We start from the raw sequence: 23044 nt of genomic DNA on the forward strand, positions 1-23044 counted from the left end.
TTGTTTATGAATAAGTATATTCACCAATCATTTGTGAGTCCTAAGATATGATGATAATGTGCATACAGGATTAACTGATTACATAACCATTTACTGTATTAATCATTACTTAAAGCTAAATAGTCATGATGGTCTTGGTAAGATATTCACCAAACTCAAGAATATTGTACATCTCAGTACTAAAAGTAATATTTAAAACTTTGATAGATAATTCAATTTACTGAATTGAGTGTCTTCTGCTTTCTTAAACAAATACAAATCTGTTGCATTGCACCTTCGTCTTCTACAAGTCTTGATAATTACTTTTCAGACGGGGCATTCCAATGTAATTGGCATTCAGGTCTTGAGCCACATCATAACGGAGAGTACTGAGAATATTGTGATTTATGATTACCAGAGAGTAATTGAAAGTCAGGTAAGATGGATGTTTTTATAAGCTTTTTTCTTGTATATTCATGAAGGTAGATTATATCTGATCTTTAAGATGTCGAGGGTTGAGCAAGGTTATCTTCAGGTGGTTGAGCAGCTGTTGCTTTATAGATATTATTATTATTATTATTATTATTATTATTATTATTATTATTTTCTTTTTTCTTTCATACTATTCGCCATTTCCCGCATTAGCGAGGTAGCGTTATTATTATTATTTTATCCCCAAGGACTGTTATCCAAGGAGTCCTCCAGCTCCAAGGCTGGACTCCTTAAAGAGCAAGAAATGTTTCGAGAAGATTGTTCTGTAATGTTGCAACCTTGCTGAATGTTGCATATCCACAAGCAGGCAGAGAGTCTTGCAACACCCTCCAAGGGAGTTAACTGAGGATTAATGAATCGTAAAAGTAGTTATTTTACTTGGGTTTTACTATGCAATATGGTGATAAACAGGCAAAACAGGTTACATAGGTAACAGGTAGGAATATTAGGCAGGAGCCTCTGAAAATTCTGCATGAGTTATCCTCTGCTCGCGGCCTGTTAAGGATGAGGCACTAAAAGGCCAAGAAGTGGCACTTGAGTTCACCTGCTAGTGGCCTGTTAAGGATGAGGGACTAAAAGGCCAAGAAATGGTACTTGAGTTCACCTGTTAAGGATACTCTTTTGCCATGGCCACCCCATTGAGGGAGTCCTTAAAGAGAAAAGGGCATCAGAGACATAGATTGATAGATACATAGAACAGGTAACATAAGTGATAGATATATTTCTGGATTTACTGAGCAGAACAGAGTTGTATGTTACAGTAGAGATGATGTAAACCTAAGTGAGCCATAATAGAAATAATATACAATTGAGTGATTAAATTCAGTAGGTCTAGAGGTATTTGAGATAAGGATGCTGGAGGAATAATTTCAATCACATGCGGTGGCAATGTGTTGTTTGTGGAGGTAGTGTGATTGGTGTCAGTAGACTTTTGTTATGAATAAGCTTATTGTGCAAAATGAAGACTTTAGCGTTATGTCATTGATAAAGCTCATTCTCTGTTAAACACACTGGAGTTGAGGGTGAGTGAAGGGAGAGAGGCCGTATTTACTTGATCCATCCCATTTGAATAGGAATGAAGTTATTAGGTGCATAAAATGGAAGAATGGTATAACAATAATGTTGTAACACATTTTTCAGAGACTTTCTTATTTTAACACTCAATTCTGGAGGAGTATGAAATCACAATCCTGCCTTGAATTTCTATTAAAATTGTCTGTCACTAAACACAGATTTGTGCAGTTTTCCACATGGTACATCTATTATTATATTCACAGTATTACATTCCATGTGCTTTTGCTTTAAGTGATGGTGATATATAATGTTAAAGGGTGTAAGGTCATAAAACTCGGAACTAATTATTGTATGTACTTTCAGGATATTGCACGCTGGGATCTCCGAGGAGACCGAGTGGCTTTCCCTACAACTTCCAGCAGCTATGCCATCACAATTGAATATAGCTCAGGGCCTTATGCTCTTGGGGATGCCATAATTGTCTTCACTGCTATAGATAGTAAGTTAGAAATTTCCTCACTTTATTTTTTCATATCTTTTTATACCATCATCTACAGTACACAGAAAGATTTGCTTGTTTGGAGTTACTAAAGGCATGCTGAATCTCTTTTTCTGGCAGTATTCTTGATAATCTTTCACCTTTCCCCAAAACATTGTTATCCTCTTTAGCAGTTCCATGTTTTTGTGATGGAATAAACAATATTACTTTATATGATGAAATACATGCATTAGAAATAATGATAAAAAAAGGATTGCATGTTTCACATTAAATCATTCCTCATTTAATGTCATCCGTTTGTTATGACTTGATACAAAATATCAAAATGTAATTTATTGTCTGATCTGATCCTCAGTCATAACAGATTATATTAATGTTATCATATAAACCCAGGGAGAGACATAGCTCAAGCTGGAGACCTGCGAAACTTCCGTTCAAAATGGCCCATGGTATACATTGACAAATCCCAGATTCATAGAAATGGAATTGGTATATCTACTTTGCATTATAACAGGTATGTTTGAATGAATACATCAAAGCCTCCAAATGATATTAGTGGGATTAGGATGTTGACAGCTGTCTCATTGGATCTCATTTGCCTGTGTATATACATATTTCTCCAGATAAAACCTGTTTTATTTCAGAATTTCAGAGTATTTTTTTTGTATCCAGCTCTTGCTGATGTTTTGTTGCTATAGTAATAGAAGTTATCTGTGGGGATAGGGGAGAAAGAATACTTTCCACGTATTCCCTGCATGTCGTAGAAGGCGACTAAAAGGGAAGGGAGCAGGGGGCTGGAAATCCTCCCCTCTTGTTTTTAATTGACCAAAAGAAGGAACAGAGAAGGGGGCCAAGTGAAGATATTCCCTCAAAGGCTCAGTCCTCTGTTCTTAACGCTACCTTGCTAATGCGGGAAATCGCGAATTGTATGAAAAAAAGTAATAGAAGTATTGAGATGTTACTGTTTTTTATTCCTATAATTTGTTGACCAGAAGACAGCCAGCAGTTTTGGAGGGGAAAGTGAGGGAGAATATTAGGCAGAGGGTCCAAAGAGGTGAAGTGAAAGGGAAATGGAGCATGGTAGGATTTTTGGATGAGGCAGCAGTGGAGAATTTTCTACTTTAGTCACCCACCCCAAAAAAGGAAAGCTCCTAGGGGCAACAAGGCATCGGAGTTATGGATAGGACATTTTATCACAAATCTTCAGTTAATGCTCAATTTTTGAATTCCCAAGAGAATTGCTATGAGAGAAGCTGTGGCAGTTGTAACCCACTATACCAGAGCAGATTAAAAGTAATTTTCATCAAAATTGATGTTTTGATATACTGTACATTTTCAAATCCACAGCATTTGCTTCCATGCTTGTAAGTCTTACTTTAAGATGTTCAGTTTTCAGACATTGAGTGTATTAGAAGTTTTCTCTCCAAAGGGAAGATGTGATCATTAATGCAGACTTGGCTTTGTAGTAGGGTAACGACCTTCATGTTGTGCAGGGATTTTACATGTTATAGTTCATGTTATATAAAGCAACACTACCTTCTTATATTTAGGATCAAACCCAGTCCCTTAAAATGTTTGTGCAGTGCTTTGACCTGATAGTGTAATGTCACCTTTATCTGTTTGTACAAATAGTCTTGTTTATCATCCAACAGATATCTTACAGATGATGGAGATCACCTACTCCGATGTGCCAATGAAAGCCTTATGGTAGTTAACTCTGAGGTTATCAATAATCAGAAGCAGGCGCTGTATACCCTCTCACCATTCAGAGCTAGAATTGATAATGATGACATTGCAGAGATCACATTCATGTTTAATGGAACTACTATATCTGGCAATGGTCGAGGCATTGATCAGTACAGCTGGTAAGGATACCTTATGATTAGTCTTGCTCGAAAAGTGTTATGTCTTGCATACGTATTCATGTCAATCTGGAAGTCAGGTATTCAGCGTGTAAGTCCAGATTCCAAAAATGACACAGTATCATTGTGATCAGTACTGCTGTTCTTTTGCAAAAAGATGATATTTGTTATTGGCTTAACTTATGATGTTTAGTCTGATTACATTTTGGGTTCTTAGGGAGGTATCTTATTACACAGGTTTTTATTTGTGTGTAGGGAGGGCATTGTAGGACCAGTTTCTTAACCTCATTTTTCAGTCATATAGATGCTTAGCCAAATATATATGTGATGTTGTAGGCACGTGGATATTTACTCTTTAACAGTTTATTAGACTGAAGCTATACCTCCCTCTGATCAAGCTACACACTTCAGCTGCCTTTTTTTCTCTTCATTCTGCTTTGAACTAGTCTAGAATTTTATTTCCACCAAATTTATCTTTTACATAGAGGTTCTTTAGAAACTAGGAGAGCTTACAGACTGGATGATATCCTTCCTGTTTTCTGGAAGAATGTATCATTGCTGCTCGTGTCTTCAAACTTTGTCTCAAGACCAAAACATTTCTTCCTAAATAAGAAAATAAGTTTCGGGAAGGATTTAAAACAGATATCATATTGTTGAGAAATAAGTAGGAAATACAGCATATTGATGAATATTAAGAAATAAGTAGGAAACACAGCATATTGATAAAAAACCTCATCTGTTCTAAACTTAAGCGTACATATCAAAATCATGCATTGAATGCTTTTGTAGGGAGTATTTGGTAGGCAACCATCGACCAGTAAGGTATATACCAGTATTACCTGCCTGGGTATTGGGAGAATTAGTGACAACTGTATAGTGAGCCAGCACTTCAGTGGTTGTCAAGTTTGACTCCTTTGACCTAGGTAAATGTCTTTTCTTTTTGCCTCACCCACACATGGACTGCTGGCATTCTGTCCACAGACATACAATCTCTCATTGTTACACATAACACTTGACAACACTTAACTTACAAACTCCTTTGCAACTAGATTTTCCTGTGCTGATTGCTATGCAATTGCCCTGCCTTTGGGCAAAATGGTAGGAGCAATAGATGGAAGTAGTAGATAGGAATGTTAGACAGGAGAATTAGCAAGATATATTAGGTAGAAGTAGTAGGTAGGAACATTAGCTGAGAGCATTAGGTAGGTGTAGTAGTTTGGAATATTAGGCAGGAACATTTGGTTGACACAGTAGATAGAAGTATTTGGTAGGAACATTAGTTAAGATCCTCTGAAAATGCTGTGCTATAGTTGCCCTCTATCAGCGGCCTGTTAAGGGTGAGGCACTGAAGGCTAAGAAGCAGCTCTAGAGCCCAACAGTTATGGAGAATCTTTTGTCATGGCCACTTCTTGAGAGAGTTCACAAAGGGAATGTGCATCAGAGATTTAGATAAATCTTCTTTGGATAAATGTCTTACAGATTAATATTGTTTCCTTTACATCAACTTCAAAAGGAACTTTTTCCTTCGATCTTGAATAAACAGTTAGCAAGTGTAATTTGTATATTTTCGAAAACATATCACTCTAAAACTGAGAAATATGAATGATTTTAATACTTTACAGGAAACTTTGATTATGAGCTAAAATACGTTTTATTTGTCTGCAGGGATATCCGAGAGTCGAACAACCTCTTCCACTGGGTGCTAGAAGACACTGTGATGGAAGATAATGGTGGTGGTGGTGTGGTTTTGATGCTTCCCTATGTGTGGCAATACACTGAAAATTTCACCCACTCTGTTTATGTCAATTCTTCATCATTCTTAGATAATGCCCAGTTTCAGTTTCTAGTGGATGGTCATTTTTCTCGTGTAAACATGTCCTACTCAAAATTCGAGAAAAATACCTGCCAGCAAGGTCTGATATCACTGAGGGGCATGGAGAAAGAGCTGTTCATTTATGACAACCTCATTGTCTCAAATATTGGCTCATATATGGTGGAATTCAATACTAACAGTCAGAGTGGCATCCTTGGTGTTGTTAGTGCTTACTTTGAATACAACAGAGTTCAGGGAAATAGTCATGCGCTTCAACTTCGGAGCTCCTCATCTCATGCCTACCAACCTGCAAGCTATACTATAGCAGTTCGGGGGCTTCAGAAAATAAATATTACACATAACCTGTTTGGATCCAATGAAATGGACTATGAGTTATTAGCTGGCTTGTTCACAAGCAGGATTAATAATTACCTCAATGTCGAAGCTAACTGGTGGGGTTCTCCTGACCTTAAGGTAATCAAGGAGCGCATCTTTGATTTTGATGACTGGAATAATTTTGCTCTTGCTGACTATCTCCCATATCTCATTGAAAACACTCTCTCAGCACCTGTATCATCAGTGGGATCATCAGGGACAAAAGAGAAGACAATGGAGTTGGATGCTCTTGGTGGTCGACTCTTCCATGATTTATGGTTAACTCACCGCTCAGAACCATATGTAATAAAATCTGACTTAACTGTTATGCCTGGAGTGACTCTGGTGATTGAAGCAGGGGCCACATTGGAGTTCTTTCCAAGTGTTGGAATACTTGTTTTAGGTCGCCTAGAAGCTGTAGGTCGAAGAGACAATCGCATCACCATGCGACCTATTGATACCTCAAAAGCTACACACTACCGAGTTGGCCGTCAAACAAAATCCTCTTTAGAATCTGTGAGATTATGTGTGGAAGGGGACTGTGATAGTAGAAGGTAAGTGAATATTTTTTTATGGTTAAAATGTACAACGTAGTGTGATTGCCATTTTTTTTCATAATGAGATGATTTAGAATTAAGACATGGGTAAAGGTAAAAGCAAAAATTACATTTGCTTTTAAGCTTCAGCTAATTTTGATGATTGATAATGTTATATGTTTCATTGTTTATGGTTGTTATTTTTAGGTTCAGAGCAATATCTTTTAGGCAGACATCATGCAAATTGATCATATATTGTTATTTGTAAATGTTCTGATCACGATAAAGTAAGTCCTTTGAATCACTCCTTTGCTGTTAGATATTTAGTCTTCTGAAAGTGTGTGCCCAGACATGTATGTGTAACCTTTTTTCTGCATTCTCCACAATACTTCAGACATTAATTCAGCATATAACTGAGCTTTCTATCTATATACTTTTCTGATGCCTGGTCCCATCAGGAATTCCTTCAAGTCCTAGATCCAACTTCCTTTTTGAAGACATTAGAGCTTTTGCCCCTTAATCATTCTGCACTTTACAAAGTTTGATATGCAACATCACACTCTCTTACCTGTGTTCCTGTCCAGTGGATGTGGATGGGTTTCTGTGCACTGCAGGTGCCCCAAAGAAAGGTTCCTGAGCAGAAATGTAAATAAGTAAGAGTATGCATACATATGGGGAGCTCTAGTTCCAGTGCATAATGTATGGCAGCTTCCTAACTAATTTGGAAAATGGTGAATGTGTGTGAAAGAAAGATTTATGTCACACTTGATTGTTTTCCCTTCATTGTGAGCCAGTGCTAGGAACTCATCTCTGAAACTGTCATGTTTAATGCACTGAAACTAGAGCCCCTTCTCCTCAACTAGGCCTTACAGACCCTTTCATGGTTTCTCCTGGCTTCTTCATTTGACCAGATTGAGATTGTTGACATCACATTGTCCCCTGTACACCACATTGCTCCAGTGTGCTGTATTCCATGAAGACCTCATGTTCAGGCTTTAGTGTTTCAAAGTAGTTTCACTGCATCCTTTTACCTCCTCTTCAGTTTTCTCCTTTATCTTGTTCCCTGCACTTCGGACAAATATACCATATTTCTCATTTTCTCGTTGCTCATCTTCATATGTTCGGACTATTTATGTGCTTATAGATATACATTATGTATGTTTGAATGTCTTTGCTGTAAGAAAATGATCATAGCTTGAACTAATTTCATAAGTCGGAATTTTGGGGGGGCTCCAGCTACTGTAATGAGTATTGAATGTGATGGTCCCTATAGCTTCTTAAATTTGAAAATTTTTTAGCTACATTGCTTATATCTTGGATCTTTTCTATACAGGGATGGCTTCTTGGACATCTATAATGGTACAACCAAGCAGTGGGTGCCCATGTGTGATGATAGATTCACAGAGCGAAATGCCCAGGTAGTCTGTAAGCAGCTAGGGTACAACACCGTCAACACCTTCATTGGACTTAATAAACGAACTGAGATGTTCCCCAACGCTCTCATCAGAATTCGGTCATGGCCAGACCCCATTCAATGTGATGGTAAGTTTTCTGTAGTTTTCTAAGTAAATTTTGTGAACTACAATGGTACATAAGCTCATATCTTTATTGTCATATTTATTATACTTTAATCAAGAACCTTAAACACAGTTTGAATAGAGTATCATCATACATGGCAGTCACTCACTAAGGCACAAAACAGCAGATTGGCATGAAAAATATATATACTTTTATTCACACACTCACACACACTATAATATAGTGTACCCTTTGAGCTGCTATCTTTCACGAAAAGTGAGTATTGTGTGATAATGGGTAAGTGTTTGTGAAAATAATATTTTGTTATTTACAATAGGTACAGAGGCAGGACTAGATGAGTGTACTCTCCGGATGAATGGTCAGATATATGACCACACTTATGAATGTGCCTGGAATGGTGACTTTGTCTACATTTTTTGTGGAGATCTCAATTTGGAAAACGACAGTCAGGAATACTGGGGTGGTTTAAGGTTAGTGAGTGCTATATTCTTGTACTGAAATTGATAAAAGATAGACTTTTCAATGTACAGTTACACAGTTTATTTGTTTTTAAATGAAATGTAAAATTGAATAGTAAGAGAGGAAAGTGATTGGTTCTCAGTGAATGTAGGTTTGCGGCAGGGGTGTGTGATGTCTCCATGGTTGTTTAATTTGTTTATGGATGGGGTTGTGAGGGAGGTGAATGCAAGAGTTTTGGAAAGAGGGGCAAGTATGCAGTCTGTTCTGGATGAGAGAGCTTGGAAAGTGAGTCAGTTGTTGTTTGCTGATGATACAGCGCTGGTGGCTGATTTGTGTAAGAAACTGCAGAATCTGGTGACTGAGTTTGGTAAAGTGTGTGAAAGAAGAAAGTTAAGAGTAAATGTGAATAAGAGCAAGGTTATTAGGTACAGTAGGGTTGAGGGTCAAGTCAATTGGGAGGTAAGTTTGAATGGAGAAAAACTGGAGGAAGTAAAGTGTTTTAGATATCTGGGAGTGGATCTGGCAGCGGATGGAACCATGGAAGCGGAAGTGAATCATAGGGTGGGGGAGGGGACGAAAATTCTGGGAGCCTTGAAGAATGTTGGGAAGTCGAGGACATTATCTCTGAAAGCAAAAATGGGTATGTTTGAAGGAATAGTGGTTCCAACAATGTTGTATGGTTGCGAGGCGTGGGCTATGGATAGAGTTGTGCGCAGGAGGGTGGATGTGCTGGAAATGAGATGTTTGAGGACAACATGTGGTGTGAGGTGGTTTGATCGAGTAAGTAATGTAAGGGTGAGAGAGATGTTTGGAAATGAAAAGAGTGTGGTTGAGAGAGCAGAAGAGGGTGTTTTGAAATGGTTTGGTCACATGGAGAGAATGAGTGGGGAAAGATTGACCAAGAGGATTTATGTGTCGGAGGTGGAGGGAACGAGGAGAAGTGGGAGACCATATTGGAGGTGGAAAGATGGAGTGAAAAAGATTTTGAGTGATCGGAGCCTGAACATGCAGGAGGGTGAAAGGCGTGCAAGGAATAGAGTGAACTGGAACGATGTGGTATACCGGGGTCAACGTGCTGTCAATGGATTGAACCAGGGCATGTGAAGCGTCTGGGGTAAACCATGGAAAGTGTGTGGGGCCTGGATGTTGAAAGGGAGCTGTGGTTTCGGTGCATTATTACATGACAGCTAGAGACTGAGTGTGAACGAGTGGGGCCTTTGGTGTCTTTCCTAGCGCTACCTCGCACACATGAGGGGGAAGAGGGTTGTTATTCCATGTGTGGCGAGGTGGCGATGGGAACAAATAAAGGCAGACTATGAATTATGTTTTTTTTTTTTTTTTTTTTTTTTTTTATACTTTGTCGCTGTCTCCCGCGTTTGCGAGGTAGCGCAAGGAAACAGACGAAAGAAATGGCCCAACCCCCCCCCATACACATGTACATACACACGTCCACACACGCAAATATACATACCTACACAGCTTTCCATGGTTTACCCCGGACGCTTCACATGCCTTGGTTCAATCCACTGACAGCACGTCAACCCCTGTATACCACATCACTCCAATTCGCTCTATTTCTTGCCCTCCTTTCACCCTCCTGCATGTTCAGGCCCCGATCACACAAAATCCTTTTCACTCCATCTTTCCACCTCCAATTTGGTCTCCCTCTTCTCCTCGTTCCCTCCACCTCCGACACATATATCCTCTTGGTCAATCTTTCCTCACTCATTCTCTCCATGTGCCCAAACCATTTCAAAACACCCTCTTCTGCTCTCTCAACCACGCTCTTTTTATTTCCACACATCTCTCTTACCCTTACGTTACTTACTCGATCAAACCACCTCACACCACACATTGTCCTCAAACATCTCATTTCCAGCACATCCATCCTCCTGCGCACAACTCTATCCATAGCCCACGCCTCGCAACCATACAACATTGTTGGAACCACTATTCCTTCAAACATACCCATTTTTGCTTTCTGAGATAATGTTCTCGACTTCCACACATTCTTCAAGGCCCCCAGAATTTTCGCCCCCTCCCCCACCCTATGATCCACTTCCGCTTCCATGGTTCCATCCGCTGCCAGATCCACTCCCAGATATCTAAAACACTTCACTTCCTCCAGTTTTTCTCCATTCAAACTCACCTCCCAATTGACTTGACCCTCAACCCTACTGTACCTAATAACCTTGCTCTTATTCACATTTACTCTTAACTTTCTTCTTCCACACACTTTACCAAACTCAGTCACCAGCTTCTGCAGTTTCTCACATGAATCAGCCACCAGCGCTGTATCATCAGCGAACAACAACTGACTCACTTCCCAAGCTCTCTCATCCCCAACAGACTTCATACTTGCCCCTCTTTCCAAAACTCTTGCATTTACCTCCCTAACAACCCCATCCATAAACAAATTAAACAACCATGGAGACATCACACACCCCTGCCGCAAACCTACATTCACTGAGAACCAATCACTTTCCTCTCTTCCTACATGTACACATGCCTTACATCCTCGATAAAAACTTTTCACTGCTTCTAACAACTTTCCTCCCACACCATATATTCTTAATACCTTCCACAGAGCATCTCTATCAACTCTATCATATGCCTTCTCCAGATCCATAAATGCTACATACAAATCCATTTGCTTTTCTAAGTATTTCTCACATACATTCTTCAAAGCAAACACCTGATCCACACATCCTCTACCACTTCTGAAACCACACTGCTCTTCTCCAATCTGATGCTCTGTATATATATATGTGTACATTGAGATGTATAGGTATGTATATTGTGCGTGTGTGGACATGTATGTATGTACATGTGTATGTGGGCAGTTTGGGCCATTCTTTCGTCTGTTTCCTTGCGCTACCTCGCTAACGCGGGAGACAGCGACAAAGCAAAATAAATAAATAAAATAAAAAATTGAATATATTTAGTGGTAGATGTTGCACGAGATTATAAATGCATCAGAAGAATCCAGTCGACAGAGGTATTGGTCCCTTGAATTATAGGAAAGTAAGGGTGACTGGACAGTAAATAGAAGGTGTAAGAATAGAAGATGTGGGCTGGTAGTTGATATCATGAGAATAAAGAATAGTATAAGGATTATTGATTGCTTTTACCAAAGTGTAATGCATTGTTGATCAGATACCATGATCAAATGGGAGTCAGCGCTTCACTTAGCCCCATTTATCAAAATCATGTTATCACCAAGATGTGCTCTTTAACATTAGAATTTTACTTCAAGCACATATTAGCTCTTGCATGAGTTTTGCTTGATTCTAGAGACATGATTGAAAATGCTTTTACCATATTCAAGGATGTCTTATTTAATTGGATACATTTAATAGGGTATACAAAAGAACAGAAGGTGGACAATATAGAAATGAAAAGACTAAGGATAGTGTGTTTTGTGAGGTGGTTTGATCTTGTAAGTATTGACAAAGTAAGAGTAGTTGCAGTATTAGGCACAGTATGATTGAGACATCTGATAAGGGTGTGCTGAAATAGTATGGACATATGGAGAGGATAAGCAAGGAGAGAGTGACTAAAAGGATTCATGTGTCAGAATTGGAGGGAGGAAGTAGGGAGGGGAGACCAAGGAGGAGATGGAAAGATGAAATGAAAGACACTTTGGGTTATCATGATTTTGGAATCACGTGTCGAGAAATGCACATGATATGTTTGAGTACACTTGATAGGGCCATGATTTTTTACTTTGGATTTTAAGTGTGTCCCTGAAGCTGAATAACAGGTTTCACTCTTCTTTTTGGAGCTGAAGTATAAAGTAATATAAATTGTTTTTGTTACCTTTGAGGGCATTTTGAATAGATCTCGTGTATTTAGATGGTCTTTATTACACTGAGAGACTTCATGATAGTAAGTGAAATAAACAATCATATGTTGATTACCTGCTTCTTCATTTCATCCATTTTTACAGGTTTTCCATCCCTAACTTTGAGCACATGAGTGTGTATCAGAGGATTCATGATACAAACAGTCCAGAACATTCACATGCTCATCCATTAGTCCATGGATCTTCACGAAGCACTGTCATCCCTTCTGTGATGGAGTGGGTGAATATTGAGGGAGCAGGCATACTTCATAATGACAAATCTCCAGCAATTCTTTCTTTCCATGAGACACCAAAGCTAAGGGGAGTTTCTGTCAAGAATTCTGCATATGATGGTCTGTCAATTGTCTCTGGCGCAGATGGATTTGATATGTTGTACAACAAGTAAGTCATGACTTGGATTTATGCATCTCTTAGTTCATTAAAAGTAATTAAATTTTTGTGTGCTTTTTCTTTTTGTGTTTGTATTAGGATAACAGTTCAACTCTTTGCCAGCCTTTGGGGATAGGGTTATAGACCACAGTTCTGCGCATTGAATCTCACAAAAGGTGCATCAGGTATCAGACCAAAACAACATTGCCTATGACAAGATATGCAGGGTCTTTTAGCAGAGTGGAATGTGATATGGGTAAGAGAAGGAAGGTTTGAGAATTTTTACAAAAGCTTGATAGTTTTATAGAATGTGGGAATTTAGAGATATATTAGCTCTTGGTTATTAGCTATATAATTCATGTGTCATAGTTTTACAGTGACAACGATCATTACATACTTATAAGAACAGATAAGGAAGTGGATTCAGGGTAGGAGCTTATTGTGATAGAAGACATAATTGTACGGTTGGTTTGGGATGCAACCCTGATGAAGATGACAATGAGGAGTTAATGGTTGTCTTTTATCATTTTGATTTCCTTGCCACATTTATGAAAGGTAAGTTTTTCGTGTGAGATGCATCTTTGCAAACTTAACACGTGTAGTCGTGAATGAACTTGCCATCATTGCCAGCCTACATATAGTTCTTCTCTAGTGTGTACCCTGTTAAAACTTTTAAGTGAACTTGAGTCAATATGTCCTTTACCACCTTCACTGGGGTTTTGTATAACTTTTAGTTTCAGATACTCTGCAGCTCCTAATTAGTTACTTTTGGTGTTCTGCCCTTTGATAAGATTTTTGTAAGTTACCAAAGTATATGAAATATGGTATATTGGTTGCCATGTGATTAAGCCAACACTGCTATCCTATTAAGATTATTTATTTCACCAGGTTTGAAAATAACTTGGGTGTTGGTGTGACACTCATGGGTCTAACCGGAGAGACACGTGAAACAGATCAGTCATCATTTTTCCCTCTTAATGAACTGCGTCTTCCATACCACATGTTTGGGATGGTAGACATCTGTGACTCTACTAAAGAACTCAAGATTGAGGAGAGGCTTATTGTATACTATAAATATGATAATCGACCTGTGGATTGTGTGAAAATTTTCTCATCAGTGTTCAATGTCAAAAACTTTGGATTCAGGTATGTGAGTTTGGATACAAGTTTTCATGTGATTATATTCTTTCATATTCCTAGGGAGAGGGGAGTAAGAATACTGCCCATGTAGCCTTTTTGTTTTATGATACAACGAATGGTAAGAAGCTGGGGGGGCTGGAAACCCTTCTTGTATAATATTATTACCTTCTAAAGACAGGAATGTAGGGAGGATTTTTTCTGAGATAAATGCTTGCTAATGAGGGTCATGATGATGTCTAGAAGATTAGCTTCTGATTACCTGTATCTAGATGTTTGGTGTTTACTGTAGCAAGTTTTATGGAACTTAAGATACAACACTCATGAAGACATACTATGATGAGCTGTGGCTTGTGACTTCTTTTTATATTGTGACAATATGAAGAAAAATCTTTATTGAAAATGCTTCTCCATTTCCTAATGAGAAGTTGATACCCATTAACTGTAGTTAACCCCCTCGCATCTTAGTGTAGGTTTTATTGTAAATGAACCCAGATGAGTGTTGTTCATAGCATGTCTTCGTGTTTAGGAGCTGCTCATATACCACTGTATTCTCTTTTGGTGATCTCACCTGTTTTATCGGATCTTTAAGAGGGAACATTCCAGTCATGATGGACTTAATGAATGTGTTGAGATAGATGTTAATTCACAGAAGATAACCTTTCTACTTCTAACTGGGGTTTTGTTTATGGCTAAGTGCATGCTTATAATGTTTCATTTTGATTTTGCTTGATTATTGCTTGCATTTCTTTCATAGAAGTAAAACAGAATACTTAGAATACTTTTCACTTTATGAAAAAGTAGTTATAGAATCATTGTTGTGTGAAAACTTTAAAGATTCAAAGAAGGTTTTCAACTAAAACCATTTCATTGTCATTAATTAGGCTCCTTCACTTCAATCTGTACAACTCCACTTTGGATCCAGTCGTGAGAGACCGCATTGTCCTGTATGATGGCGACATATATAATTATACCACCGAGGTGTTCGCTGAGATTCATGTCAACAGTGGGAACCACATGCAGTTTTTCAAGACCGAAGGCACTAGTTTGTCGGTGGAACTTCATGCAACTGGAGCATCAGGACTTCTTGGCTTTGTTGCTGAAGTTGTAACATTGCCCATATCAGATCTTGGCATCAGTAAGTAAATTTAAGGGGCCTGCAAGTATTCTTAAGTTACTTAATACCTTTTTCTTTCTATATATGTTCTACATTTCCCATGTTGTCATGGTAGTGCCAAGAACAGTTGAGTAAAGGGCCTCATTCATTTACATCCACTGTAGTTGTCATTCATAATGCAATCACAATAAGTAAGTGTATTTGATAGTGTTGTATATTAATCTAGTTTATTTTCTTTTCAGATATCAATTATAAATGGTACCCACTGTATTTTTTAAGCTAGTTTCTGTTACAGAGTTTTTGGTATTTTATGTATAATATCCTGGTGTAAAGGTAAGGGGTACAAAGATGAATATATGAGTTACAAAGATATTAGCCTATTTAGTGGACTGGTAAGGTGTATGGTAGGGTGGAGGTTGATAGGATGATGGCATGCACAGATTATCTTAAGGGGAAGGAGCAGTATAGCTATGGGAAGGATAAAGGATGTGTGGATCAAGTGTTTTCTTTGCAGAATATGTTTAAGAGGTGTCTAGAGAAAAAGAGGGAATTGTGTATCATATTAATGGGTGTGGAGAAAGTGTGTGGTAGGATTGAGGGAGAGGCCCTCTGGGCAGTGCTACAAGTACGTGGGGTAAAGGGAAAGTTGTTGAAGAGAGTGAGGAGTTTTTGCTTACAGAGTAAGGCATTTCAGGAAAAAGAGAGGAGGATAAGTGGTACCCAGTGAGGAGGAATCTGCATTTAGGAAGTTTGATGTGATAATGTTTATTATTAGCTTGTGTACCCAGAACTGCATGGGACAGAAATAGCTATTATAGAAAATCATTTCTATCATTTTCAAAATTGTCCTTTGTTGGCCTTTAAGGCCAGGTTCTGGTACCCTTGGATCTTGTCTTTGAGGCTGCTAAGTTTCCTAGCTGGGATATCTAGTGCTGTGTGGGAAAAAAGGCTTTCATGAATTTTTTTTTAGCAGTTTGAAGAGCAGAACTTTTATTTGTTTAAACGTGCAGTCAGTAATGAAGAGCAGAACTTTTATTTGTTTAAACGTGCAGTCAGTAAAGGAGCATTAAATTGATGTTGATAATACATTTCTTAACATTCTATAATTTTTTTATGTGGTAGGCCAGGAACAGATGAAGAAAAGGCCTCATTCACTTACATTCATTCTAAAGCTGTATGTGTAATGATAGTTATATGCTTACGTTTACCTTTGAATGATTGCATTAAACCGCGTGTAATAAGTAAGGCTTTTGAAATGTGGCCTTTGGAGGTCTTAAAGGCCAATGTACATTAGCTTAAAACCTTTCCCAGATCCTGAAATACTTACATCCAAAATTTGGAGCTTTTGATGCTGTTATTCAGCCATGAAAGACAAAGCAACAAATGGATAAGCACTTGAAAATATTAGATAATCCATATATTATTTTATAGACTATATTCATTACCTGTTATGTAAAGGATTTGAAAAGAAGGGATCTGTGATTTCTGAATAGATGTAAGGATGAATTTTGAAGATTTTATGTTCAGTTGTGAGACCATTTTTATTTTTTTTCTTGCTCAATTTTCCATTACAGATCTAGCTCATATTTCTAATATGAAGAAAACAGTCTTTATGAAAAGAGAATACATAATTTATTATCATGTGTGATTGGATACTTGTTTCCAAACTTTCAGGTGCCAGTAGCCATTGACTCTGTTGTGAAATAACACAGTGGATTATCAAAGAACTAGGATTGTGTTATCACAAAAAGTAGGCTGAGCTGTGATTTAAAATGTTAACATCTGAATGACTAGAGGTCTTTTGATGCATGATTTTGTGGTTACACTTTTTGGTTGATTGATTTTAAAGCTTGTTTAGAGAATCTGAAATTGACAGTTTTATAGTTTTACTGTACAAAGAGAAGCTTATTAATGAAAATTTATTTTTGCACAGATCGAAATGTTCTCCACAATTTGACCTATAATGAATATTACGATAATGTTGAGGGTGCTGTCTTTGCTGCTACGGCGGGTGAGGTAAACCCTTGGGTATGTGTGTCGTATAGCCGTATAGAGAACAATGGCAGACAGCTGTATGGAAATTTCACCACTACTAGAGCAGCAGTTTACTTGGATCTTCAGAATATGCAGGATGTTTACTTCAAGGTTTGTAATGATTCTCATCTGTAATATGTCCCAAGATATTTTTGGATCTTGTAAGAATCCTGTAGAGTTGTGTGCAAATGAGGCTGTTGTTTGTCACTTCCTAATGATATCTTGTTAAGGTAGGAGAAGTACTTGTGTAAACAAATTTGATGTGCTTTGTTGTGTTTTGTAGTAGGTTGGGGTTGTTGATATTGATATATGTGTCACTTAACAAATCAGCTTGTGTTCAAAATGAAATTTGGAAAAGTACATATGATATAGAAAATTATATGAGGATCTTTGTAATTGAACAAAAAGGTATGCACATGCTACATATTCAAATGAGAGTGGAGTTTGAGAAAACAATTAAAATATAGTGTATACTTTTAGGGAACTGGTTATGTGGGAAATGTGCTAAAAACACTCATTCAAGATCATTCATTTGATGCTCATTTTAACAGAATAACCTTGTGCGTAATAACACTGGAGGAATTTATATCATGGCTGGATCCATGGGTGCTGCTACAAAGTTACAAGCCAATGTTACTAACAACTTGTTCGAGGGAACTCTTCATTGGCCTGCCCTGTACATTGCATCCAGGGAAAATTCAGCCTATCAACATGCTCTCATTGCGTACAATGATTTCAGTTGGTCATTTTCACCGTACCATGATGTCATCACCTTAGCTCAGGTGAGCAGATAGTTCATATTTTATTTTTCTGGTATTTTCCACATGATAGGAAAATATTGCTTAGTAAATCTCTTGGCTTTTGTTACTGGAAAGAGTAATGCAGGGACATAATGATGTTTCACTTCTGTGGCATTCTTCACTTAAACAAGATGATCAGCAGCTTATTCTCATGCTGAACTGTGTTTTTTTATTATTTACTATTTTCAGTCTTTATTGCTTTCCTGCATCATCATGGTTTTAATGGTAATTTTACGTATGAATTTTTTCATGGATGAACCTTTCAGAATTCAGTACATTTTTGTTTAATAGTGATTAATTTCCTACAGGCATTAGTATAACTATAATTGAACCTTACTTGTGTCTTGCAGGTGGTGTCTGTTTTCACTCATAACTATCTTCATAGCAACATTGGCCGTCACATCTTGGATATCTATGGGTTCCAGAAGGTCCGTCTTCCTGTGTATCAAACAACTTCCCATAACAGTTTTGCTAAGTGAGTATAATTTCAAATATTTATATATAAACTAGTTCCCTACCAGCCCTGGTATGGGAGTAGATGACTGAGTGCTGATCTTTTCATTTGTCTGTCTGATATTCTCTTTGATCAAATTCCCTTACTTCCATTTATGATGTACCTTTCTTCTGAAAGACTGTGTTCCCTTCCTCATGTATTTAAAGAAAATTGAAATGATGCATCCCTTCAAACACTGAAGAATATTGCTCTTCGGATGCAACTCATGTTAGGCATAAGTGCATCAGGAATTGAATCATACGTACTAGTTTGTCTGTAACTTTCTGTTTCTTGAGTAAAATCATTTGAATCTAAGATTAAACCCAGATTCTCTGCTGAATGTAAAGATTTTTTGGGAGGTCATTGAAAAATTATTCACAGAATTTGAAGTATTTGTGTAAGTCTACCTAGAGATCGAATCAGAACCAATTTGATAGGTTACCTTGATAATCTTAGAATTAAGAACTTTGAATTCTTATGTAACAACTTTTTTTCTGCGTTTAGCATACATGTATTGGCTGCTAAGATTGTACATCATGTAATGCTGTTGTAACAGAAGTATTGCTGCCACAGGAATATGGCAGTGGATCCAACTTACCAAGGCACCGTTATAGCAGGGAGTGCTGGTCAGCAGTTCGTAGATAATGTTTTCTACAACTGGGATAATGCTTATGAACTGGTTGCTGTGAATGAGTCTGTGTAAGTTGCTTTGAATTCTGCTTGTCTTTTTAAGTTTCATTGTTTTGTTTGGAATAAGAAGCTTTTCACATATCAAAACCAATTTGTCAACTTTCATATTCCCATTTAGATGAATATGTTCTCACATTGTAAAACATGATACTTATGGCAGTTGAAATTAGGTAATGAGTCATTAAAGCAATTAATAGAAACTGCAAGTGTGTTGTCATATTTGAGCAGTGTTTTTTGTTCATATGACCAGATTCCTGTGGCCTTTGGCCTTGTATCTTGGCACTTTAATATTGTTTTTATCCCCCATGTTTAACTGTGAAGTATTTGACAGTGCCCATTGTAGCTTGTCTGTACTCTTGTTGCTATCCCCATATGAAGTAGTATATATGTGGGTTATTTAGAATGTCTTTCCCCATAAGTTTTGGATAATATTAACAAGCTAGTTAGTTGTTTCTGGCCTAGTTACAAACCCAAGCTAAACTGGATGTTTTCATAGAATCATTCATAGATGTTGAAGTTTACTTGAGAATGTTTCCTGGATGTTACTTTTAGGGTGATGAAGATAGTCTACAGTATAATATGCATTTCTAATCTCACAACTTTATGCACCTCGCACGCCTCCTTGACTGCCCACGCACAGATCTGGACTCCGTAGGTAAGGTTATGTCCATGTAAAAGGAAATGTGATATTGCATGGTTGGCTTTTTGTAAGCTTTAGAATGCTTTTCAGAGATTGAAAGCAAAGGATTATGCGAAAGACTTGCCAGTGCAGTATTTTTATTGGACAATATGAAGTTTTATCTACACATCTACACTACATACACATGTATGCCTCTCTATTAATCAAATTTTTCCTCCCGAGAGTAGTAAGTCTACGAGAGTAGGGAAGTTTTTTACTCATTACTTGTTTTATACTTGCAGTTTTTGTTTAGTTCAGTAAATGTATCCAGACAAACTCGTGAATTTGATTTGTGAGAATTTGACAACTTTTTGGAATAAAGAAAATGTTCTTGTGAAATGCTGTAATGCCAGAATCATGCCGCCAAATGCATTCTTTCTACATTGTTTAAGTTGTACAGATACTGCTTAAGTTATGGAAACTATAATCTAAAGAAGAGTAACTAGTGAAAAGTGAAGTTTGATAAGTTAACTTTATGAGCCATTTGTGTTATCTTCTATTCAGAAAACAGAGTTTTGACTAGATATTGTGGGCTCTCAGAATGATTCAGAAAATTCACAGAGTTGTAAACTGTGAAGTTTTAAACTTCACATCGAAGTTAACTGCAATTTCAAATGTAAGGCAAAGAGTAAACTCAAATGGCTTTGTAATATCACCTGTTTACTGTAGTTTTTACTTTTTTTTTTAGTTATGTTAACATTGTATTTTACTATAGTGTTCCATACTATGAATTATTATAAGCCTCAGATCTTTTGCTCTACACTCACACTTTCTAGTATTCAGCATTACTTTGTAGATACAAATTTCTATGGCTACAGCATTACAAAGCCATTCTTTTATTTTAGATGGTTATTGGGAGCTTTATTTTCTTTCATTTCTGATAAATGCATGTTATTTTATGAACACAACACTGCATGCTTGCTTGTGGATTACAGGCGCTGCAACATATCCACGGAATGCTCACAAGTGGATATCTACAGTGAACTTGTTGATGAGAGGTTAGTAGTTAGATGATAGATGAGTCAGCTTATTGAAAGAGACATGCACCAGTAAGCCATTAACTTGATTATCCTTTTTGTGCTGGTGTTACAGAATACCTGGTTTTCTGTTTTCGATGACAACTGTTTTCTGAGCACACTGAAGAGGTACCTAGCTTGTCCTCAGACATGGATTTCTTTGTGCTTGGAACATTACCTATATATGGATTTTTTTTTTTTTCTTTAGAAATTTTTGGACAGTGCACATTCAGAAAAATGATAGTGTACAGGTGAAGGTCAGCAATTTTGTTGACTCTTAGTTTCCTGGATAATCAAGCTACTGGTTAACATGGTTTAGGATGACTGTGATAGATGCTGTTATTCTTGATGTAAATTAGTAGCAGTAGCCAATTTTAAAGTAGTTTGGTGCTTTGACTAACATAATAGTGTAAATATTCTTTATACCTGCAAATAGGATTAAGACTGTGTTCTGAAAATAATGTAATTACTTCAAGTATTAAGTATAAGCTTATTGGTAAAAAATTTTAAAGTAAAGGTAAAAAGGATGAAATTGAATCACTAGGATGTATTTGTTCGTGCTTTGTTTCGATAGTTGGTAAAACGTAAAAGAATTGTAGAGTTTTCGCTTTCCATGATAAACTGTAATGTTTCTTTCTGTGGTTTACATTAACTTAAGTAACATAAACTGCTGTTGTAATTTTATGGTGATTATATATTAGTTTTTAATTAGATTTTCTTTTATGTGATGATTAATTCTTTGGATTTTGATAGTGTAATTGATATAAAATCTTGGAAAAGTGAATATGGAAATACTAATAAGAATTTGATGTTTAACTTCAACAGATTCTCTTTCATTTGATTTCACTATGGGTAAGGCTTCAGCCATTGCAGATTAGTAGTTTCATTTAGCATGATTGGCTTTGGTATTGGAAGACTTTGTTTAGGGAAATTGACATTTGTCTGATGTGCGTACTGCCTGGTTTGCAGATCTGATGTATGGAAGACACCGATTGATGCTCGTAACAACTGGTGGGGATTCAACACATCTGTCGCGGTGTCTGGACGTATCCATGATAAAACAGATGATGAGACACTTCTTCGTGTTGATTATAGGTATGAAATTATGTGTACTTCATTTTATTGTATATTCCATTAATGATGTACATGGCATGAATTAGGAAATATTTTTAGTTCAAATTTTGTACGACTTCCCACTAACCCAGCATTTGAGTACATACTCTTATTTTGGATCTCTTATGGTTTAGTTCCTCAGTCCTTTTCTTTCTTTTTTTTGTCCCATGCTTCTGTTTTACTGTTTTATTAATGTATTTTTGAATTGAGCTTCTTTCCTTTCTTCTCTTTACCCTTTTCTGTTTTCAAACTTTTAGACTTATTATGATTTGATACTTTCTTCCTACCTTGACACTGCCTTTCCTTTATCTTGTTTAATTATTAACCTTTACAGGCAGACCCTTTCTGACACATCTATGTTTCCCAGTTTTTCTGATTGCTCAGTCTTTTATGCTATTTTGTTCATGGATATTTCTTTTTAGAATGTTTGGTATCTTTTCATATATTCTCAAGGTTCAAGCCTCTCTCAACTCTTCCACTGAGCTATCATGACTGGTCCCTTTTCCCAGTCTCACATTATGACTGGCTCTTTCTTTTTAGTCGTAGCTTCATTGTTTTTATGATATTTGGCAGAATTACATTACAAGTCATCTTTCTTGAGTTTTATCATCATCCCTACCTGTGCCTTGATTCTTAGTCAGAAAATCTCTCATCTTTAAGTGCTCAGCCCTAATGTTTTATGTTTCATGCTGGCATTTTTTGCCATTTTTATGGTATCTGATATGGGCAGCTGGATATCTTAATCATGGCCATCTCATATGCAGTATGTACCTTTAACCTTTATCTTCCTGTACTAGAAGCCTCTCTTATGGAACTTCAGCAATATTCAGGAAGCCAAACATGTCCTTTGGGTTGGGAATGCAGTGTTATGTGTATGTCTGTGTTAGATGAGTGCAGGACAATTTAGGAGTAAGTAATCCATGCCTTCAGTATGGGAATGGCATTTCAGGCATGGGTGTCATATGATATATGGAATCAGTGTTTGTTGCATTGTAGACTGTGTTGTTTGGTGTTTGTCAGGTCATTTTGGAGTGTGTATCTTGTAACAAGTGTTGTATAAGCTAGGGATGGGGGCATCTGTGAGGACAGGTTATTGAAGTTTATAACTGGAGTAAGCTTTTGTTTTCCGTATGGGGATTGGTGGTTAGTTATGGAGTTCTTTG

The 23044-nt window shown here is 37.2% G+C and overlaps 1 protein-coding gene across 1 annotated transcript in view; it reads left to right on the plus strand.

Annotated features, from left to right (window-relative positions):
- Nucleotides 1-23044, plus strand: part of bark (protein bark beetle) — a 106885-nt gene that overhangs the window by 64817 nt on the left and 19024 nt on the right. Inside the window, 16 exon segments of the mRNA XM_071662074.1 lie at nucleotides 311-415; nucleotides 1849-1984; nucleotides 2378-2498; nucleotides 3637-3849; nucleotides 5512-6588; nucleotides 7904-8112; nucleotides 8426-8579; nucleotides 12518-12814; nucleotides 13691-13948; nucleotides 14824-15077; nucleotides 16990-17201; nucleotides 17642-17872; nucleotides 18241-18365; nucleotides 18957-19082; nucleotides 20688-20750; nucleotides 21738-21863. Coding sequence (XP_071518175.1) covers nucleotides 311-415; nucleotides 1849-1984; nucleotides 2378-2498; nucleotides 3637-3849; nucleotides 5512-6588; nucleotides 7904-8112; nucleotides 8426-8579; nucleotides 12518-12814; nucleotides 13691-13948; nucleotides 14824-15077; nucleotides 16990-17201; nucleotides 17642-17872; nucleotides 18241-18365; nucleotides 18957-19082; nucleotides 20688-20750; nucleotides 21738-21863 — 3707 coding nt within the window.

Source organism: Panulirus ornatus, chromosome 5 (genome assembly GCF_036320965.1).
Source record: "Panulirus ornatus isolate Po-2019 chromosome 5, ASM3632096v1, whole genome shotgun sequence".
In the NCBI taxonomy this organism is placed as follows: Eukaryota; Metazoa; Arthropoda; class Malacostraca; order Decapoda; family Palinuridae; genus Panulirus; species Panulirus ornatus.